This window comes from Chrysochloris asiatica, unplaced genomic scaffold (genome assembly GCF_000296735.1).
Source record: "Chrysochloris asiatica unplaced genomic scaffold, ChrAsi1.0 scaffold00033, whole genome shotgun sequence".
NCBI classification, from domain to species: domain Eukaryota; kingdom Metazoa; phylum Chordata; class Mammalia; order Afrosoricida; family Chrysochloridae; genus Chrysochloris; species Chrysochloris asiatica.
Genome location: NW_006408551.1, coordinates 4,142,940 through 4,161,862, shown reverse-complemented (window position 1 = coordinate 4,161,862; position 18,923 = coordinate 4,142,940). Strand labels below are relative to the sequence as shown.

The 18,923-nt window shown below is 44.4% G+C and overlaps 2 protein-coding genes across 5 annotated transcripts in view; both read right to left on the bottom strand.

Annotated features, from left to right (window-relative positions):
- Positions 1-1,744: 1,744 nt before the first annotated feature.
- On the bottom strand, positions 1,745-11,412 carry PIP4K2C (phosphatidylinositol-5-phosphate 4-kinase, type II, gamma). Of its 3 annotated transcripts, none has more exons than XM_006859483.1 (10): positions 11,127-11,341; positions 8,408-8,482; positions 7,522-7,587; positions 7,035-7,178; positions 3,854-4,000; positions 3,629-3,667; positions 2,892-3,005; positions 2,232-2,499; positions 1,993-2,096; positions 1,745-1,825 (listed from the first exon to the last, which is right to left on the bottom strand). In XM_006859483.1, the coding sequence occupies exons 1-10, from the start codon at positions 11,298-11,300 to the stop codon at positions 1,745-1,747; spliced, it is 1,212 nt and encodes a 403-aa protein (XP_006859545.1). In that variant the 5' UTR covers positions 11,301-11,341. The 3 variants fall into 3 exon arrangements, with proteins under 3 accessions (XP_006859545.1, XP_006859544.1, XP_006859546.1); XM_006859482.1 differs by having other exon boundaries at positions 7,522-7,618; positions 8,385-8,482; positions 11,127-11,304; XM_006859484.1 differs by lacking the exon at positions 7,035-7,178 and having other exon boundaries at positions 7,522-7,618; positions 8,385-8,482; positions 11,127-11,412.
- Positions 11,413-18,395: 6,983 nt separating this feature from the next.
- Positions 18,396-18,923, bottom strand: part of KIF5A (kinesin family member 5A) — a 40,950-nt gene continuing 40,422 nt past the window's right edge. Inside the window, exon 26 of one of the 2 annotated variants that reach the window (XM_006859481.1) lies at positions 18,396-18,826. The gene's annotated coding sequence lies outside the window, so the exon portion shown is untranslated. The remainder of the gene's footprint in view (positions 18,827-18,923) is intronic. The other variant, XM_006859480.1, reaches the window with a different exon arrangement.

Below are 18,923 nucleotides of genomic sequence, written 5' to 3'. Positions count from 1 at the left end.
TTAATTAGGGAGCCCATACCATCAAGGCAAAAATTCATCTGGTCTTTGCACACCTAAGCACATTTCCTCAGAAGTAGTGGTGGTAAAAAAAAAAAAAAAACAACTACTTTCCTGTGAAGGAATCTGGATTAAATAATTTATTTTCTATATTGTGATAGCCATAGAATTAAATACATAAGATCTTTATTAATTAGTAACACAAGATGAAAAACAGAAGCAACAAATGAAGACCATACTGCCCATGATACATCAGCCACATGGTCAGAAAATTCATTTCTAAGGAATAACAGTTGCTGGTGTCATGGAGTTTTATTGCATTCAACAAGGGAAAGGTTGTTGTCAGGTGCCATCGAGTCGGAATGAAGGTAGAAGGTTGGAATGAAAAAGATCCATCAGGCCCGATGGGAAGATATTATAGGGGTTCCAACCCCTAACTCTGGATTCTTCTTTCTTCCTTTGGAGATGGGAGCAGAGACAGGGATTCTCCCTTATGACTTCTTAAATCAGTCCATTCAGATACAGAGCAAAGAAGCTTTGCATCTCCACAGGTCAGGTGCCCATCTTTATGTTAGAAAAATCTAGAAGCCTCAAGGCTAGCAATAATGGTTGCCTTAGCCCCAAAGGCATTGTGAGAGGGGACCAACCTCATCTCATCAGGTTCCTGTACATTCTGAGAATGTCACATGTCAACTCAGTTATCTCTGGGGGTGGAGAGTGAAGATGACAGAGAAAGCCATCTGTCCTCTGGGTGACACAGCAGCAGTCTAAGATGGGACAAGAGAACAGAACGATGACAAACCCAACTGGAAAAGGGTTTCAGAGGGAAGAGAAGTGTGTTAGGCACACACCTCCAGACAATAGGGGAGCTCCCCACACTTGAGACCTCCGTATTGAAATGACCAGGACTGACCCAGGTGGGGAAATTCCCTTCTGCTGGGAATAAACCACAAACCCACTAGAGGGTTCCAGTCCTAGAAGGGGTATGAGGCTTTGGTGAAGAACAGTTAATAGTCAAACACCTTCACTCAGGCATCAATGCTTTAGCCATCTCTGGGCTCCTGCAGGTGCAAGTGGGATAAGGGAAGAGATTATAGAGAGTAGTTAATCCTTGGTAGAAATCCTCTCCGATTCCAAAAGTCCTTTTAGGTCCCACCTCCATAAGGAGGCAGCCTGCTGACCACTCTCCACCCTACTTCTGTGTACAAGATTGGCTGTATTTCATCATAAGCACACATGACTCCACCCACACCTGTATCTTGAAAGTTCTCCATCCCAGGGCCTTCTGGGACGAAAGCATGCTAGTGAATTCAATAAAGTTATCAGCAAAATTCAGACACTTAGTTCTTCCCACACAGCAAAGTGCATCCAGAGTAGTTGCTTGAGCCAGGTTCATCTGTCCAGTCAAGTTCTGAAGATAGAAAACACTCCCCTTCTCCCAGCTCCTTTACTTTCACAGCAACAACAGGACATTTTACAAAGATCAAGGCACTTAAGAGAGTCAACAATAACGCCCTAATGAAGCAAACAGACTTGTTGGGAAAGGGAAAGAGGGAAGAAAGGACAATGTATTTCTGATGGCCAATTCAACAAAAAGGGGTTATTGGGATGGAAGGAGCCTGCAGCCTGAATTTAGCAAAGGAGGAAGAGAAGATGTATTGGCCAATATATCCTGAATTCCTCCAAGTCTCTCAGACCCCACCACTTTGAACAGAAAGCAGTAGTCACCATGGAGTCAGACAGTCTCTTAGGCAAAGATGTTGGTAATAAAATCCAGGAATCTCTTAGCATACTGCTCAGGATGGACAGTAGAGATCTCTGCTCCAGCCTGTGAGGAGGTATGGAACAATGTGTCAGGCCCATCCTACCACCCTTCTCCCTACCCAACCTTTCATCCTGCTACAACACCATTGCTCTCGCTCTTCCCATAGAATTCAATCCAGTGGTTCCTGATAGGGGAGGATGGTACAGAATAGGATTTGGGGGAACTCTCACCCCATGCTTGACAGTTTTGGCTGCATGAGCTGCTTTCTTCTTGGCATCATACTGTGTCAGGATATCAATGAGACCCATGAAATACACCTCCTTCTGGGGGGCCCCTAGCAACAAAGACCAATAATGAAGAGCAGGTATAGTTCCCATTCCCTTCCCCCAGGAGCCAACAAATCATTTTTGAAAAGCTAACCACCCTCTGCTCACAACCCTGCCCACCCTTAAAATTTCCAGGATCTCACCCTCAGCACTCCGGATGGCATAGACATCAATGAAGGACTCAAACTCTCCAGGGCCCAAAGGCCGATGGGAATGGATGTAGCCGCCGATGCCCTCAGGGGAGGTGCCATAGGAGCCCACCAGAGCAGGAGGTCCAGTCATGCCACAGTCTCCCTCCCCCTCTGCCTCCTCCTCCCGGGCAGGTCCCTCCTCCTCTGGTTCAGAGCCCCGGATGATGTCGTGGATGCCCAGTAGAAGGCTGTAGTCCATGATCTTCAGCTGTACTAGGAACTGAGACCCCACTGACCAATCAGACACCCCAGGTCTTCCTCCCCACTCCCAGGTACCACCCTTATATCTCCCACCCTTGAATTTCTGGGGCCTTCCTAGGGAACAGAAGTATAAAAGTGAGAGTTATGGGTATATCTCCATCCTTTAGGGCCTACATGTCCTAGTATCTAAGAGCTTCCTTTTAGCTCCTTTCAGCCACCAGCTCCATGGGTCAACTCTGGGGTTTTTCCACATCTCAAACCCAACTCCCCTTTATGCAAAGGACCAGAAGAATAAAGGGAAGGTGAGGAACTCCCTCATACTGTGGAAGGAAAGAACATCTTTCTGGCCTTGGGAAGCAAATTTTAAAAAAAGGAAATAAAGCCATTTCCCAGAATACCCCATTCCATCACCTCCACATCTCTCTTTAGCTTCTCCAGAAATACTTTCTTCTCTTCTTCACCAATATAAACTTTCTGATTCTTGTTGAGAAAGTCCATATCTTTAAGGGTGGGCAATTCTTTAACCTGAGAATACAGAAAGGGATGTCTTGGAATACATACCTTTCCCAAGGTGTCAGAGAACCTTGCCTTCTCATCTAGAACTCTCTTCTCTAACTCAGAGGCTTCCAGGGGAGAGATCTCACAGCTCATCTCACATTTGACTCCATACTATGATGCTGCTCCAGAGTCTGTTCTCACCTCTAATGGCTTCCTATTGGAATGACCCATCAGTCATTGCAATTGTAAACTGAATCACGACCCACTGCTCTCTGTTTATGGTTTTCAGTCAAGTTCTTCCATGCTGACTTTTTTTCTTCTTAAGCAAAAACAGTGGCTTGAAAAATAGACTCCAGAATGAGAGATGGATGATAAGCATTTCCCTCTTACAGACTGGCATCTTCACCCATCCCCAAACTCTTCATATGGAGTAACCCATGCCCATAACAAAGCAGCTGTTCCCTTTGGTCCCTTCCAAACAATCCCTGGATCAGTAGGAGTCTACATCTCTCTTCTTTCCAGTGGTTTAAGATAAAAATATACTGCTGCTGATTCCTACCCCTTTAAGGAGAATGATGTCTTCATCCTATGAAAATCCATTTCATCTGCTATCCCCCATCCCTCACCCTGTAGCCTACAATTAGTATCACCTTTTCCTTATCGCTGGCTTCCCGTGACACTAGGGAACCCTGTTGAGAGAACCAAAGACCATGTGAGCAGAAGTGGCTGAAAGAACAGGACCCAGTTCCTAAGACAAGTACTCAAACCCATGGGCTTCTTTCCTTTAAACGGAAACTTCCAATACCCTCCCAGACCTGCCCCCATTCTCAGGTCATCAAGAGTCTCCCCTTGAGTTCTAGTTATCTGATCCTTACCTTCAGGTCATACTTCCTGTGCACAGGAAGACGGTGGCTAAACATATTGCGCATCACAAGCATGTAGCAGTCTTCATTGTCCACACTGACTCGGTACATCCCTAGGAACTGGGGCAATAGTGTGTTGCCATGGCACTTCACAATGTACTGGGGTGGAAAGGGAGAAAAGAATAGGGAAAGGGTAAGCAGCAGATGAACAAACCATTCAGGGATGAACAAACTCCACTCAGGGATGGGAATTCAAACACTACCATACCAAAGAGGGACAGAAGACTCAAATAGAGATTATAAGGTCTGAAGTGGTAGGGATTTCCTAAAGATGTCCTGACTATCCATGCTATTTCTGAATCACATCTCCTTGGATTTATCCTATTTTGATAGTCTCAATTTTAAAGTGCCTTCTCACACTTCATCTTTATCAATGAGACAGGCAAAATAAGTAGTAGTATCTTTATCATGGCTGGTTGGTTAGATGCTGAGGAATCAGTTCCTGCTCATAGAGACTCCTGTATAGGGCTTCCGAGGGAGCAGAAAGCCGCATCTTTCTCCTGTGGAAAAACTGGTAGTTTTGAACGGCTGACCTTGAGGTTAGCAGCCCAACTCGTAAATCACTCTTCTCAGTATGCAAGTGATTGACCAGCAGTCCAGAAAGCAGGATTAGAATTTATATCTGGTTTTCTACCAAATGATTTTTTCTAGATTGTGTTTCTTGGGCTATACTCTCATAGTCAAACTGTCTAATGTGTAATAACATATAATTTGATTTTTAAAAGTTTCTCTTTCAGTACTACCACCTCTAAGCATTGCTGCCTTCTTCCCTTCACAGCCACCCTTCTCAAGAAAGTAGTGACTAATCCATGTCTCCACTTCTTACCTCTCATTTACAACTCAGGTCACTGAAATAAAATTTGTAGCCTCATTTTTTTCTCTGAAATGAATCTACTGCTCCCCCAACCCATCAACTGGCACAATTACTGAGTACTTTTTAGTCACTGTCACAGTTCCACTCTGTGTGGCATGTGATACTGTTGACCAGTCCCCTCCTAAAACTCTTCACCCTCAACGTCCATGATACTGCATTTCCGATTCTCCACCTCTCTGTCCTCAAGTCTTTTATGGACTAAAGGCATAAATCATTAAAAGCATCTGCTTACTCTTAGTCTCCTTTATAGGATCTTTTCTCCACTTGGTCCTGACAGTTGTCCTCAACCATCTTTTCATTTCACTCCACGCACTCCCCTTCTACTTACAGGGCATTCATCGGGAGGAACTGCAGAAACCTCAAAACTAATAGGTGTGAATCAGAAATGTCTTCCTCTAGAAGTCTGTTCCTTTTGTTTCCCAATTGTTGGTGGACAGGTCCCCTGTTATGACTAATCAAGAATTTGGAGGCTTCTCTACCTCCTCTTGGCCTTAGTACCCACAATTCTTCCATCTTTTCCATCTTGAATGTCCTGGCTTCCCCAGATTCCCATCATATCTCACCTAGACTATTATAATTTGGAGTTCTGGTGTGGCACTATAGGACTACGCTCTGGACTGCAAGGTCACTTTGAACTGCCAGTCAGTGGTTCAAACTCACCAGCTGCTCCTCAGAGACCCAATATAGGGTCACTGACTCAATGGCACTTAAAAACAAGTGGAGTCTCCATGTTCAGTATCCCCCACCCCAATCCATAATCTAAAATGTTGTCACAAAGATACCTGCCAATCACACAGAAATCTCTTTCCTGAAAATCACCTTTGGGATCAACCCCTAACTTTGGGTGGCCCCATCATGATCTGATTCTTGCCTATTTTTTCACAATACCATATCCTAGTCACAATGAATTTTTTGTAGTTCCCTGACACCAAGCTCTCTCATAGCTCTGTGCCTTTACAAGAACTGTTTTCCTCTGTCTAGAATGTTCTCTTCCATTTTGTACAATGGTTAACTTCTACTAATCCTTCAATAATCATTCCCTATTTAGAGTTTTAAAAACAGTTTTAAAAACAGTTTTTAAGCCTCCCAACTGCACCTCTTTCTCCAGATGAGTAGGGACGCTCTTTCTTTGCTCCTCCAAAGAATTCTACACACTCCTATATTAAACACCACACACCATGCGCTAATGCTGGTTTTCTTTGCCGCTAGACCATGAGATCATTGAGGGCCATAACTGTTTCATTCACTTCTTTCTCTACTGCCTAACACAGGCCTTAGTAATCGTTGTTGTTATTGTTAATTGGTGTTGAGTCGGTTCTGACTCATAGTGACCCTGTATAAGGTTTTGAGAAGCAGCTGGTGGGTCTGAACTGTTGACCTTGTGGTTCACAGTCCAGTTCTGATCCTATAGTGCCACACAAGGAGTCCGTAGTAATAGTAGACATTCAATATTTGGCGTATAAACAAAAGAATCCTTTTAGAGTCTTTTGTTTATTCCTCATGTTTCTTGTTCATTGATTTTGGTGAGATCGCTCATCAGTAGAAACACATCCAGGCAGTACATTTATCACCAAAGCATTCCATAAACTCCACATTTAAGCTAATATATTCAGACTGAATGGCTTCCTTGAGCCCATTTGGGACTAGGTATTATTATGGCTTCTCACTTCCAATTTTTCCCCATTGTGTACTTACCCTGTTTTTTCTTCAAATTGCATTTATTCCTGAGACTATATTTGGTGTTAACACTTCACCTGATTCTGACTTCGCTTCTAGTTTATACTCTGGTAGCGTATACTCTGGTAGCATAGTGGTTACGAATCGGACTGTGAAACATAAGGTCAGCAGTTTGAAACTACCAGTGGTTCTGCGGGAGAAAGATGAGGCGTTCTGCTCCCGTAAAGATTTACAGCCTCGGAAACCCTGTGCAGGGTCACTATGAGTCGGAACCGACTCCACGGCACTTAACAACAACAACAATACACATATTGATACATTTACATATCCATCCACAGCACTGGTTTTAGATAGAATGTTAAGTTCCAGACAAGAAGGGTTATTCTATTTAGCCCAGTACAACTAGGGACATACGTGCCTTTTTGGGCACAATTCCTAATTTTAAAAAGCATGATGTCAAGTGCTTCTTGGAGAGCAAAAGGGCTGTAAGGAAGAAAAGCAATAGGAATTCTTTCTATGTACTCTGGCAGTTCGGCTATGAGTAGGAAGGCGAGGGAAAGAACGAGGAGAGAGAGGCCTGACCTGGTGGTAGTTGGAGAGGTTGCTATGCATGTCGGCAATGTCCTCGCTAGATACTTCTTTGATGACCAGAGTCCGATCGTAGGAGATAAGGAAGCGACCATCACTGCCTTCACTTTCACTTGGGGGACTGCGGGTAAGGGACACCTGGGGACAGAGAATACGCCAGAGGATCTTCTACTCCTACTTCATATAGAGATGCAAGTCATAGGATAACAGTCAACTGAATACATCTGAAAATGGGTAAGTCCTAGAGTAGGAGGTTGAGCCAGAGGCTCTATACCTGATGTTATATGGATTGTAAGAAAGTCAGTGAAAAACTTGAGTGCACCCACATTTTATCATCAGATTTTTTAATCTGTCTGTGACTGCAATTTAAAGGTAAAGAATCATACTTGCCAAGGCTCTCATCTCTTCAAGCATGACTGTCCCAACGACTCCTCAATTGCTCTGTCAAAAGAACTACCCTTACCCCATAATGGACCCTCACCAAATAATCCTGGTCATCAATGCCAAATCGATCACGGAGGTTCCTGAAGACCTGGGGACAATACTCCTTAAACTTGAAATGACTGGGCAGATTTTCCCTGAAAAAGATAAGGAAATAATCAAAGTAACAATACTATATTTATATAGGACTTGACGTTTGATAAAGCATTTTCACACATCTGTGTGATCCTTTAAAAGCATATTATTCCAATTTTATAGAAGAGGAAACTGTGGCTCAGGTTGGGTGAGTGACCTGCCTAAATGGTAAGTAGGGCCAGGGTCTATCACTCATCCAAACAACAAGTTAAAGGCATCCAAAGTTGGCAAAAGGTGTCACTGTTTCAAATGGCATCTTCTAGCATTAGGAGGAAGGCTCAAAGGACTCGGGCATTTCTTTCAGGCAGTCCCTATCAGAAGCTAATGGTAATGGCACCTGGAATATTTACTCTATGAAGTTGCTAAACTAAAGGAAAAGTTACTGTTGTTGTTAAATGCTATTGAGTCAGTTCCGACTGATAGTGACCCTGTACAGGGTTTCTGTGGAGCAGTTTGGTGAGTTTTAACCGAAAATCTTTAGGTCCAACCAACCTTGTGGTCAAGTGTTTATCCTACAGCGCTACACCAACAATCCATAGACAAGTAGCACTGACCAATAAAAGAGTCTAGGAAACACTGGAGATTATTTTAATAGTTTCTTTGGACAAACCTGAATTTTTGCATTGGAAAGCAGCTTAGATAACACCACTTGTAAGTTGCCTTCTAAATAGAAAAGTCTTTAAAAGTTTAATCTTAACTTTTAAGTTTAAGTATTACTCTTTTCTAGAAAGGCTGACATAGGGAGGAAAGGCAGGGATCCACACTGACCTGTGGAAAAGGTGATTGTTGACTTTGATCTTGGAGCTGGCTTTAAAGTCATCTGGAAGCAGCATCACTGGAAGAGGCACCTGGCTGAGTTCATTGATCTGATATGGCAAAATGTGAATAGGGAGGCGGTGAGTAAGGGTATAGAGAGCCACTCAGATCCATGTCTGGGCAGGAGTCAGGAAAGGGCAATTCAAACCTCATTCTTTTACAACACCAGCTATGCATATGCTTGACAGAAGTGACAGAATGTGTCTAAATCCCTTCTGCTGCCCAAGCAGGAATGCAGTAAGCCACACTCACACACAGCCCCTCACACCCTCACCTCCATGGAACTTCATGCTCACAACAGTCATTTTATATTAGGCAAACCCTGTAAGCAACTCACATCTATTTTTAAAGCTGTGACAAATTCTAAGGAAAAAACACCCTCAAGACTCAAGCAGACTCAAGACACTCAAGACAAACAGTTCCCTGCTCCATTTTTTTTTAAAGACATTTATAAAGTGCACAAGATAGTTAATGGGACTCTGAGGGCAACACAGCAAAAAGGGATGAGCTGTCAGAAAAAGCTCCTTACAAATACAAATAAGGATCAGTTCATCCAGCCCAATTCTGACCAGTTCTCTGCAGTAGGTTCCCACCTGCTTATGTGTAAGGTAAAGAAAGAGCAGATGACTTGAGAGGGAACACAGGCAGGCAGAGGATATGAGCTCATTAGGCGCCTGTTCACTAAAGCCAAGCTATTCAATACCTCAAAGGATGCTTCACATGCTCTCCTCAGCTCCTAGGCTGCAGTCTGTTCAAGACGAAAAGGGAGCTCTTGTACTAAAAAAATCCCAGGATGTGCTTTCTTGGTGTTGCCACAGTACCTTTCACTCGCCTTTACTAGTGCATGTATCACATGTCTTCAGTCACTAGTTTACGTAAGTTTCCCCCACCTAGACTATGAGCTCTTCAAGGGCAAGTGCCTGTTACAGTCCTCGGCATCTCTCAGGTGCCTAGCTAGCACAATGTTTGGCACACAGTGCTCTTTTTAAGTGGTCATTAATGGAATAAGCAAATGCCTAACCTATCCTTAGTAGATCATCTGATAGAGGTTATCAAGTGCATTCTAACCTAAATCCTATACACTGCAGTGCAACCCAACCCCTCCCATTCTCAGCAGAAAAATGAGGACAGAACATATTATTCCAGAGGGGAAAAAAAAAAAACAGCCTAAGATTCAGCTATAGCTCTTCCTGCTCCCTCCTCCCCACCTGCTGTTAAGCAAGCTGAATCATCAAGACATATGTTCAAGGAATTTCTCCATTCCAGATACTTTTAAGTAAATGTGTGTTGGCTGGAGGGTGGGGTGTTGGGCCTAAAGTATATATATATACCTATGGAACCTGAGGCAAGTCTTCCATGTAACTCCTCCAATCCCTATCAGAGGAAAATCCTCCCAGTTAAGTGTCTCCAAGATAGAGATGAGTCATCTGGAAGGAACATATGCGAGGCACCCGTACTACCTCCATCAGTCCTGCCCATACCAAGTACCTCACACTGGACACTCAACTATTAAGACATTATCCCCAGGTAGCTGGGAGTAGTCCTTGTTGTTGTTGTTGTTAAGTGCCGTCGAGTTGGTTCCGACCCATAGCGACCCTGTATAGGGTTTCCAAGGAGCAGCTGGTGAGCTTGAACCGCAAGGTTGGCGGTCAGTCTGGTGCATTAACCCTCAGCGCCACACCAGGACTCGTTACAGAGCCACAAATACAAAAGGTAGCGGGACTGGCTCGAAACAACATTCTAAACCAAAAATTAAGAATGTGACAGACATTGTATTCCTCCTCATCCCGTCCACCTACACAATTCTGCCATGACTGTAACAATTCAAGGAAGCTGATTTCTAAAATACTGCCTGTCCCATTCAAGGTCACTGATTTCTTACACTCCTGATTTGTGGGGTGGGGAGAATGGCTGTGCTTGCTTCACCTGCGGTATCCTCAGGAAAGAAGATGCACTGGCCTGCGTGGCCTCCTCTTGACTCCAGGCCGTACCCTCTACAGCAAAGTCCCTGTTTCTAAAGTCCACCACGACAGTATTTCCATAATCACTGCCTTCCATCTAATACCAACCCTCCAGACAGCAATGGGGATGCAGTTAAGGCCAAAGGCATATAAAGAAACCCTAAAAGAATGCATCCACTAGGCTCAAGGCAGGGGTGGAGCAGCCTTTCTGAAATGATGTACCTCTGGAAAGGAAAAGTAGGAACAAGCAGGATTAAAAGATCCAGGGAGTCTGGAGCTTCCCCCAGACAAAGCCAGGGTTCCAAAGTCAAGGACTGCGGCTGGAAAATAAGGTGGAAAGGAAAGTGAACGATCCTCCTTGTCCAGCTACCTATAGCACACACACACACACACATACAAACTCACACACACACACCAGAGACCCCACCACCAATAATCCAGAAGAGCCACTCCCCCCAATGTCCTCCCCGCTGGAGCCCGGTCCAGGTCGGTCTCGTGGCCTGGAGCTGAGGCTGGATTTCAAGTGGGGAAGACGGCAGGAGAGTGGAGGAGTAAAGGGCGGAGGGGGAGACAATAAAAGTCTACAGCGAGAAACAGGTCTATAGGAGAACCTGGGGAGTGGTGGGCAGGGACCAGGACAGCACAAGGGGTTCCGGAGCGGGGTCCTGGAAACCCCAGGGAAAGGAGCTGAGGGGTTCGGGTAAGGTTGCAAGGGGCTGGAGCCGGGTCTCACCGAGTGGGCTACGCCCCACAGGAACACGCCCACCAGCGGGTCGGCTGCTCTGAACACCTTCACCTTCTGCTGCACGAAATGCTTCTTCTTGGTTTTGGAAGCGAAGCCAAAACCCGGGCCGGGGCCTGCTGTTGCCGCTGGTACTGTGGCCGGCGGGGCCGAAGAGGACGCCATAATCTCCGGCGCAGCCGACAGAGTAGGAGACTGAGACGGCCACTATCCGGGTGTCCGACCCCGGAAGCGGTGCTCACCTGCGCCGCCGTCACGTGACCGGAGACTGGCCCGCAGGCGCGCGGGCGGGGCGTACCGAAGCTGACTCCGCCCCCTTTCGCAGCCCGACAGTTTGATCACCGAGAGGTGGGTTGGCTCTTCAGAAGTAGTGAGCAGCACGTGGTAGACAGTCTCAGGAAGGCGACCAGCACCCTGGGAGACACTGACCCGTCATCGAAACTACGGGGATGCTGGTAGGGCTGGTCTGACTCACCCCCCAGGTCGGGCTATTCTTTGCTGCAAAGTCACCGCTTTCTGATTTTGCTTAATTTCTAATGAGTAACCTCGGGCCTGAACCTAACTCTAAAACATTTTTCTGAAGCCAGGACTGGGTAGGGGCAGACACTGGAAATGCGAAATGTTTACCCCTGGCCCCGCTGTGCCGTTTTCATCCGTCATTCAAATAATTATAGGGCACCTACCTACTCGTGCTATATATTGGAACCGACTCCACGGCACTTAACAACAACTAGTGCTATATGGAGTCCTGATGTGGCGCTGTGGGTTAATGCGCCAGCCCTTTGAACTGCCAGGTTGGCAGTTCAAGCTCACCAGCTGATCCTTGGAAGCCCTATACAGGGTCGCTAAGGGTCGGAATCGACTCGACGGCACTCAACAACAACAACAAATTGTGCTATATGGAGTCCTGGTGCGGCGCTGTTGGTTAATGTGCCAGTCTGCAACACTTGTGCTGGTGGCTCAGTGCACTGAGTGTTGGGCTGCTGACTGAATTGTCGGCAGTTCAAACGCACCAGCCATTCTGTGGGAGAAAGATGAGGCTGCCCCGGTAAAAATACGAACCCTAAAGAATAGTTCTCTTTGGGTTGCTATGAGTCTTAATTGACTCAATGGGGTTTTTTTGTTGTTTTTTTTTCATGTGCCTATACTGTTCTGGTAGCGTAGTGGTTACAAATCGGGCTGCAAACCTTAAGGTCAGTGGTTGGAAACTACCAGCCGCTCCGCGGGAGAAAGATGAGGCTTTCTACTCCTGTAAAGATTTACACCCTCGGAAACCCTGTACAGGGTCGCTATGGGTCGGAACCGACTCGACGGCACTTAACAACAACAACATACTGTTCTAGGTGCTAATTTCTCCTTTGCTTGAAACAGAGGATAAGATAGTTCGTGCCTCAAGGAATTCAGGAGTTTAATAGCACTGACTGACCAAAGGAGAAAGTTGCAATGAGAGATAAAGTGTTATTAGAGCTGTGTATGAGGCAATACACAGGAAGTACATCTGATCAGGGAAGGCTTCAAAAATAACCAAGATTCTGAGTTGGTATCAAAGGTTGGGTGGAGCTCAGGGCTATAAGTTAATAGTACAAAGGTATATAAACAAGAAATAAAGCCCATTTCTCGGAAATGCAAGGAGCAAGACTTAAGAAGTCCTGGTGTGACGCTGTGGGATAGTGCAGATAATGTGGACTGCAAGGTCTGTTTGAACTGTCTGAATTACTAGTCCAATGACTTAACAACAACAATAAAGTTGGTTCCCATGGCACTGGAGACCCCTTAAGGGATTTTAACATATTGTCTTAGTTATCTGGTGGTGATGGTGGTGTGCTGTATAGTCATGACCCTGCATAGGGTTTCCTGGGCTGTAAATTTTTACCGTATCAGAGAGCCTCATTTTTCTCCCGTGGAACAGCTGGTAGTTTCGAACTGCTGACCTTGAGGTTAGCAGCCCAACCCATAACCACACTACCAGAGTTCCTCTTAGTTCTCTAGTGCTGCTATAACAGAAATACCACAAATAGATGATTTTAACAAACAGAAATTTATTCTTTCACAGTTTAGGAGGCTAGATGTCCAAATTCTAAACACTGGCTTTGGATACTGGTCCTTGTTTCCTTTCAGTGTCTGCTGGCTCGTCATTCCTTGGAGATCACAATGTGTCTTGATATCCATCTTTCCCTGTATGTAGGAGCTTCACAGTGTAGGGACCCCAGGTCCAAAGAACACACTCCATTCCTGGCTCTTGTTTCTTGGTGGTAGTAGGCCCCTCTTTCTCTGTTCACTTCTCCTTTTATCTCATGTAAGATAAAAGGTGTTGTAGGTCACACCCCTGGGAAACTCCTTTATGTTGGATCACAATTGTGATGACTAAGTGTATTGCAGCTCGCCCCTAATCCTGTGTGTTTATGACAACAGATCACAGCAAGAGGGATCATCACATAAGTGCCACATTACATCATTATATAACTGCCAAACCACTGAGAATCATGACCCAGCCAAGGGGACATATTTTGCGGGGGGACACAACTCACACTATGACACATATGAAATGTTCTTTTAGAAAGACTGCTCAGGCATCATTTTGGAGGGTGACTGGAATACTGTAAAAGGCTAAGCACAACTGACTGCTCTGAAAGGAATCACATGAAAAGGTCTGAGTGGCAGAAAACGTGAAACAAATTCAAAATTATTTTTTTTAAAAAAAGGCTGGGCTTACTGGTCACAAAGAGACTGGAGGAACCCAAGATTATGGCCCTCGACCAACCTTCAGGTCTGGAATGGAACTCATACTCATGACCCAGTTTTCAGCCAAGCGGTAAGTATATGGGTATCTAGGGAGGAACAACGATACTAGCAAGGTATGCTCACCATGGAATGGTCACTCATTCAATATCAAAAGCACAACATTTACCTAAGGACAAAATTGAGAACCCATGGAAAAGAGGGTGTGGAACGGAAATAGGAATCATAGGGAGGAAGTGGGATTGCAATCATTGAGATGAAACAAAGTGTAGGATTTGTTGACTGTAAAACTGATGATCTCTGTAAACCTTCACTCAATTCACAATGAAAAGTTAAAGAAAAAAAAAGTCCAGGCACAAGACTGGAAAGGGGATGGCATCTAAAGATAAATAACGGGATGTTGATTTGTAAAGTTCTTAGTACGTTTGGTGTTTGAGGGAGTGAAAAGCATTAGACATGAGTCCTAGGTGTCTGACTAGGGTGAGGAGAGATGGTGATGACATGAAAAATCATTTTGGGGGAAGAGATGAGTTTTGTTTAAAACACATTTAAGGTACCTTAGAGCTCAACAATCCCAAGGGATAGTGCAGCATTTAAGGAGGTGGTGGAGGAAAAGAAGACTAAGAAGAGATTGCCAAAGAAAACCCTTCACAGGGTCAGGAGAGAAGGGTCACAAGCCAAGGGAGTTGTTTCAAGAAGGGAGGAATGGACAGCAGTGTCAGATGTCATGGAGAGGTGAAATAAGACAAGGACAGAGACATGTCCATTTACATAGTAACTTGGAAAAATAGTTTCAGCAGAACAAAAGGCTTAGAAATAAATTGGAGGTGAAGTGGGGTTGGAAGGCTTGGAACTTTTACAGGATTATAAACTTAGTTGTAAAAAACAAAACAACAAACAGGTAAGATAGAGAAGTAACTTATAAATACAGGGTAAAGGGAGGGACTTTCACGGGAGAGAGACTTTACATGGAGAAAGGAAGAAACTATTGTTAAGTGCCATGGTCCAGTGCTTATCGTATGGGGCCACCACACTCCTCTTTTAGTGTGTATTTGTCCAGTTCTGACCCATAGCAACCCTGTACAGGGTTTCCAAGGAATGGCTGGTGAGCTTGAACCACCGACCTTGCAGTTCAAACAGCTTTGCCGTCTGGCGCATTAGCTCACAACACCACACCAGGATGCCTGGGAGAGAGAAGAAACTATACATGGAGAAAGGAAGAAACTATAGATATATATTAATAAGAAGTTAACCCAAAAGACGCAAACTGCCCAAATCTGAGTCACTTTTATTTTATTTGGGTTCTGTGCAAGTATCTCTAGAATAAGGGATCTAAAAGGAACTCATTTTAGACTTTAACCAGAGAAGGACGATTCATCTCTTGTCAGAAGGGAAAAAGGAAAGAATATGTGCAAATATACGTAAATGTGTAGGTGTGGGGTGTATGGATGTTGGGCTCGTTTGCCTTAATTTTCCATTTGAAGCAGAAGACAAAATTGTTGCAGCAAAGAGGATTGAAAGGGATTTGAGTGAGGGATGAGACCAGTTGCTGTGGAAGGTGGGAGAAGACACTAAATAGGGACATGCAGAAGCAATGTTGAATGTGACGCAGCACAGAGGGCCCGGTGGGTATGTAGGGTCTTAGTTTTTATTATGTGCCATCGTGTCAATTCTAACTCATAGTGACTCTAGGGACATAATAGAACTACCCCATTAGAGTTTATGAGAGCAGATCACCAAGTCTTTCCTCCTATGGAATCACTTACTGGGTTTGAACTGCCGACCTTTCCATTGGCAGACAAGCACTTAACCATTGTGACATCAAGGTGACTTTCTTAGTGTGTTATTTTTGCTGTTAAGTTGGTCCTGATTCATAGCGACTCTGTACAGGGTTTCCGAGGCTTTAAATCATGAGTGGAAGTTCTCATGTTTCTCCCACAAAACAACTGGCAAGCTCAAACCACAGACATTGTGGTTCACAGTCCAGTGCTTATCGTATGGAGCCACCACACTCCTCTCTTAGTGTGTAGTTGTCCAGTTTTTCATCTTTGGTTGTGCAATTTTCTGCATTCATCTCAAGCTATGAGGAAGGAGCAGAGAAGATACTGCTACTCTAAAATGGGTATTGGAGGGTGACTATTCAGACGATTTGGAGCCAAAGAAATTGCGCTATTGGCCAGGGAGAGGTGGAGAGATATGGAGCCACAGGAAATGATGCTGCCATTGTGGAGATGGTGTGAGTGAAAAATGACGAGCTCAAGAAGATACCATTTTATTACAAATTAAAAATAACCCAGATAATAGCCAACTGTAGAATAGGTGAATAAATTATAGGAAAAAAATATAGAAAATTATGTACTTTTAATGACATAAATCTATGTTTAGGTTTGAAAAGAGCTTCAAAATTTATTGTCAAGTGAAAAAACAAAGCCAGCTGTGTATATAGAAACACATCTGGAAGGATATGTAATATTCTGTTAAATGCTATTATTACCTGCCAAAAAGGGAGTAAGATGGGGACTAGGGCTGGCGATAAAGATGATTTACAACACTATAGAGTCATCATTGAATTTTATTTTAAAGGTATTTATGTACATCAAGTAAATACACACTGGGGTTTGTGCAATTTGGTTTGTCTTCCACGCTGGCATGCAACATTTTGGCAGATGTGAGTGGACAGGCCAGGTGTCCCTTGTGACCCTGATTCTCTGGAAGGAATGCAGTGAGCGTGGGAAGGAGGAAGAGGATGCAGTCTGAAGCTTCAGGTGAAGGGTTTGTGTGTGTGTGTGTTGTTTCATATTTGTGTAAGTGAACTGTATTCCCTTTACATCTTGTCAGAGAAGGCTGTCCACTACTCTGTCCACCTGCCCTACACCTTCACATTTCCTTATGTGGTTTTCAAAAGAATCATTTGGTGGCAAGACTTACATAAAACCCACTGAATGGTAAATATTAACTTAAGTTTCTTTATTGATATTCCTCTAAGCAAGTAACTCAAATTATTTATCAATTTGGCTCCCTTCACACCCAGCTCACAGGTATACAGGTATCTTTCTCTTCTATGGGTCTGGAGACAGCATTGCTCACCTACCCCCACTTGCCCCCTCTCTGCTATGAGATGAGTTGTAGGTTTGGTGAAAGGGAGGTAGACTGAACCGTTTCTTCAAAGTAAGCAGTGGTTTTCAAATGGCTATGTAGAATACGCAGAAGCTCTTAGGACCATTTCAAGGGCTTCTCAAGCAATGAGGCATTTTCCACCAAAGAAGATGCAAACTACCCAAGTCTGCACCACTTTTAATTATTTTTTATATTCGGTTCTACATAAGATTTGTTTTTTAAAATGCTTGAGAGTCACTGCCTTGGAATTTATGCCAAATCTCTGTGCTGCTCTCCACTCCCCCCGCCACTGTGCATTTTTCCTTACTTGCCAAAGGGACCCAACAAGTAAAAGGAGCCACATGCCAATAAAGACAGTATTCGCCAACTGGCACTTACACTCAGTTTTCTTTCCTGACTTAGAAGAATCTGGGTGATGGTGCCTTGCTGCTGGGGATCCTGTTTTCCATCCTAGACAAGACTGGGTATCTGGACACCAGACTTTCTTCCTTGACTTGGGCTGGCTAGTAACTTCCATTCTTCATCCCTGAACTACCTGGAAAACCACCTGAGCACCATGTGGAAAGAGAGGACTGTGTGATACTAAGACAACAGTCCTCACAACAGTACAGGGGTCACATGGGCTGAGTATAGTGGTGGGTCTAGGCCTTGAGCTACTTCACCTCTGGAAAATCTGCCCTGCCCGTTTCTTTAAAGTGCACTTAATACCAGATGGGAACATGAAAGAAGGAACTCTATGTGGGGGCGGGGGTGGGGAGGGGTGGAATGTGTATATTTGGGAAAATTCAGGCTTCTGGTTGAAAGGAAGGTAACTAGAGATAAATCTTTGTCGATGAACTGGAAATCCCCAAACCAAGTGATGGAGACAGGAAAACCATGCAGCCTAATATGGGACAGGAAAGGAACCCAGCTCATTACTTCAACCTGAGGGCCCTGTGACAAAAATAAAACCTCTTGGGAAATTCCCAGCTTGTTCACACCTAAACCCAAGGAATCAATAATTTTGATGACACTTGCCTATAACTATCACAACATGGACAGATGAGCAACCATTTGACAGATTGTTGGGAGGGGTCTGCCACCTCAATTTTCTAAAACATTTTTAAAAGTGGGTTCTGGTCATCAGCTGTGGGGCAGAGGATTATCAAATGAGATGGAAAGAGAGAAGTTGTCCATGTCCTCAGTCCAAGAGAGAACAAAAGAGGGAGGCAAAAGGCCTGCTCATTACTGAGGTGAACACTTGGAATCCCTTGGCTGGGGTGAGAGAGTATGAAGAAAATTATACATGTAATCTAGCAGCTCTGCCAGTGGGTCCCTCCCTGTGTTCTACGTTAAGAGGGGAGGGTGCAAGAGTCCATTTTTGTATCTTCTTAAGCTGCTAAGTCATTCTTCTGCTTAAGGCTTTTTGTGTGTGTGCGCAGGTGTGTGTATGTGTGTGGGGGGGGAGGGCAAGAAGGATCATAGCCTTCTAGCTTCTTGTTTTTCTTTTAGTCAGCGACCTCTACTCAGTGATCAATACCACTCAGTGTGAGAGACAAATATATGAGAGAAAAAGAAGAAACATTCACCTCCTTCCCTATTGTTCCAAGTGAGGAGGGGAGACTATGCTTAGAAATTGCTAAATACATCATTAGATACTTAGAGAGTAGGACAGAGAGGAGAGACACAGCAGCAGCTTCTGGTATATAGATAACGGGTACAAAGATACAGAGGAAGTTAGGAGAAGACATCAAACATAGTATACAGTCAAACAACAAGGGTTGGGGAAGGAGTTAGTATCAGAGACCACAGGTTTGCAGCATGCTGAGAGAAGAGGCCTCAGTCCCTCTTAGAAACTAGGGAAGAAAGAAAAAGTATATGAGGAATCACCTTGCAGCCCAGCCACTGAGCTGTTAGCTCCAAAGGAATAGGCGGTATTTGCATAAACTTTGG

What these genes read in the sequence shown, in the direction of transcription:
- PIP4K2C (XM_006859482.1), bottom strand. Translation starts at nt 11,300, where the DNA reads ATGGCGTCCTCTTCGGCCCCGCCGGCCACAGTACCAGCGGCAACAGCA. An exon ending in ACAGGAAGTATGACCTGAAG is followed by an intron (nt 3,668 to 3,853) that starts GTAAGGATCAGA and finishes TTCTCTCAACAG; the next exon opens with GGTTCCCTAGTGTCACGGGA. An exon ending in AAGCCAGCGATAAGGAAAAG is followed by an intron (nt 3,006 to 3,628) that starts GTGATACTAATT and finishes CTGTATTCTCAG; the next exon opens with GTTAAAGAATTGCCCACCCT.